At 42.6% G+C, this 3,035-nt stretch overlaps 1 protein-coding gene across 1 annotated transcript in view; it reads right to left on the reverse strand.

Moving 5' to 3' along the window:
- Positions 1 to 3,035, reverse strand: part of LOC107104597 (MARVEL domain-containing protein 2-like) — a 12,138-nt gene that overhangs the window by 6,909 nt on the left and 2,194 nt on the right. Inside the window, exon 2 of the mRNA XM_015404628.1 lies at positions 1,141 to 2,263. Within this exon, the coding sequence (XP_015260114.1) occupies positions 1,141 to 2,262 (1,122 nt within the window). The 5' untranslated portion in view covers position 2,263. The remainder of the gene's footprint in view (positions 1 to 1,140; positions 2,264 to 3,035) is intronic.

Consider the following 3,035-nt stretch of genomic DNA (forward strand, 5'->3'; position numbering starts at 1 on the left):
ACTGCACCGGAGCCAGTGTGAGCAAGGGGTGAAGAGTAAGTAATAGACTTTTACGTAAGCTAACTGAAGTAGCCTAGTACACGTCAACGTTAGCGCCTATTTGTTTACGCTAGTAACTGCTAGCTAGGAATTCACAGGCTAAGTTACTGAGTGACTGAGAGTACGGTGTGATAATGTAATGTTAGTGTTGCAGTGTTTCCCGCAGCACTATCTTGGCGAGGCGGCCCGCTAAAGCCTTGATTTTGACTTTGGAAAATGTGTACGAACCCTGTAAGTCAGATGCTAATCAAATAGCCACCAAATAGTAGTAAAATCTGAACCCTTTGGTCTGTCCTTTGATTTTGATGTGCAAAACAAAGATTTGGGACATAGAGGCCAGGTGGTTTCCTTTCACACCTACAACTGTTACGTTTTTTTCAGATCCACCACTTTTAACTTTATCTGCTGTGGATTGGAGTAAATCCACAGCAGATTTAATTTCAAGCACCAAATTCTTCATTTATATGTCGGAACAAAATGTTTGATTATGATAATTCCACCCTGAAAAAGAGAGTACGAAATAATTATCTACAACTGTGTTCATTAGCTGCTTATAATTATTAATGCAAAAAAAAAAAAAAATGAGGGAATTACATAAATTTATAATTCTAAGGAACAGATTCAGTATAATAAATTTTTTTCAAAGCTGATGATTTATATTACAATTGATAGGAAATATTTGATTGATAGGAAAGCAAGGAAGTGGAAAACAAAAAATGCCTCATATTAAAGCGATCGATAAATTTGAATAATTTTAAAGCAGGAAGGGGTCTTCATAGAGTAAATTTTGTTCCTTTATTGTTACTAGCAATTAAATTATGGTGTCACTAATAGAACAGAAAGAAATGTGTCTTCATTCCTCCCTCCAGAGGAACCCCTGAAGTAAAGATCTGGAAAATGCAATTTGAAAACCTCAAAATTAGTTATTTTTTTTTGTAAAAAAATAAATAAAAGGTATCAATTTAAAAAAAATCTGCCAAAGAAAATGGCAACGTTTTATAAAAAAAAGTTTTTCATAGTTTCATTCTGGATTGCATTTTATTCATTTTATGCTTTCAACAACAATGGAACAAGATTCACTTTATAGTCTGCAGGCCTTACCTGCTCCTCAAACTCCCGCCTGACCTTCCGAACAGCTTCATGCCTCCACATCTTAAGACTCACCAGGAAACTCCCCAGGTACATCGTCATGTTAATGAAGATAAACGCTGTCCCAGCCATTTGGCCTCCGTCGACCCGACACAGATTGGCCATGATGGGGTTGACCCCGATCGTCATGAAGCACAGCCCCCCTCGATTCAAGTCGTTTATATATACGATCCCTCCTGCCATGTAAAGCAGGAACAGAGCCACGTTGATGAACGCCTCAGTCAGGGGCCACCAGGATGAGTCGAGGAGGATTGTTCGGTAATACATCGTCATCCCCATCACCAGGAGACTCAGAGTAATGATCCAGGAAACTCCGGCTACAGCTAAAACAAAGGGAGTCATAGGCCCTCTGTAACTGTACCCAGACAGACCAAGTCCGTTGTTGTTTATTCCGTTGTAGACACCATACGTGTTGTACCACTCGCTGTCTTTCTGGATGTAGGCTATGACACATGCCAACACCATACCACCAAAGAGGAGCTGCAGCCCAGCCAGGAGCCTCAATAAACCGGGCCATGATTTCAAATAGGAGTACTTCTTCTGGTAAACCTCTACCTTGGCGGCATAATGCTCTGCAGGGTGGATGCTGGTCAGCAGAGACTCTTGTTGTATTCCTGTATAAAAAGATTCATCTGGAGGGGTTTGCCTCAGCAAAGACTTGCAGGACTCTTTGGCAGAGTTTCCGGATGATTGGTCCCAGTTCCTGCGCTCCAGAAAGGGACTCACAGGAGGGCTCACCCTTGTCCCATTAGGAAGAATCTGGATCCCAGTTGTGGTGGTTTCATAGTCACTTCCACCCGTGTGCTTGCGGATTATCCCGCTCAGTGATTTTGGTAGGAGAGATCTCAGTCTGCTCTTGGTGTTGCTGTTGTTCTCACTGCTCTCCTTCTCAGTAAAGGACGTAGAGTTGGACATGCCATCTCCATCGCTGTCATCTGTCCCACTGTTTGGTGGGGGGGTGTGAGTGACCCACACAGGCACTGCCGGATCACCGACTGAGCTCTGGTTGTGAGACGAAGACCCATTTTCATCCCCATTTTCTTGTCTCTTGTGTTTTTTGCTCCAGTTTTTCATCCTGTGGGCACATTTAAAATCTTTATGAGGCAAGAGGAGGAAGTAAACTAGGAGAGCTAAAATGTTATGGCTCTAAAATTAGCACTACATGAAACAGTCACATGATTTAACATTGTTTCTCAATTATAAAGGAACTAGAGGTTCAGGAAAATGTGCCATCAACTTTCAGATATTGTGCTTTTCAGAAGTGTAAAGTGGAAGGGAAAAGTTGTGTAATTTCTTAAAATTATTTAAAAGAAAAAGAGAAATATTATTAAGGTTTGGCATACAGTACAAATCCGTTCAGTTCACCTGAATGGTAACTCTGAAAGGCAACAGGTTGGTTGGGTTGTATTTCTACCAAGTTTATGCATCAGCAAAAAAAATCTTTTTGGAGGCGGAACAACGCTAGAAATAGTCAGACTCACATCCATGCAGAGCCTGGGCCCTGGAACCAAGCTCCTCAAAAGAGGCTGGACTCTTTTCTACTCTTGAGTTGCCAGCAGTGGGTTAACTTGTTCACCCTCGCTAAGGCGTCCTCTGGAATTCACCCCGGTGGACTAGAAGGTCACATCCCAGCACCTTCTGCTGGGGGGGCCTCTGATTGTTGTCCCGACCAATGGGTTGAGAGACATTATGTAATACAGGCCTCTTAGCATCCCCGGTGGGGGTGCCATTCATCATTCTTCTTGGGAACCTCAATGCCAATGTAGCATGATCGGAGGGAACGAACCCCCAGCTTTGAATCCCAGTCTGCTGATGAAGGTTCTCAGTCATCCAGGTCATAGTCATTC

Source organism: Cyprinodon variegatus, unplaced genomic scaffold, assembly GCF_000732505.1.
Source record: "Cyprinodon variegatus isolate N-32 unplaced genomic scaffold, C_variegatus-1.0 Scaffold1814, whole genome shotgun sequence".
Classification (NCBI taxonomy): Eukaryota; Metazoa; Chordata; class Actinopteri; order Cyprinodontiformes; family Cyprinodontidae; genus Cyprinodon; species Cyprinodon variegatus.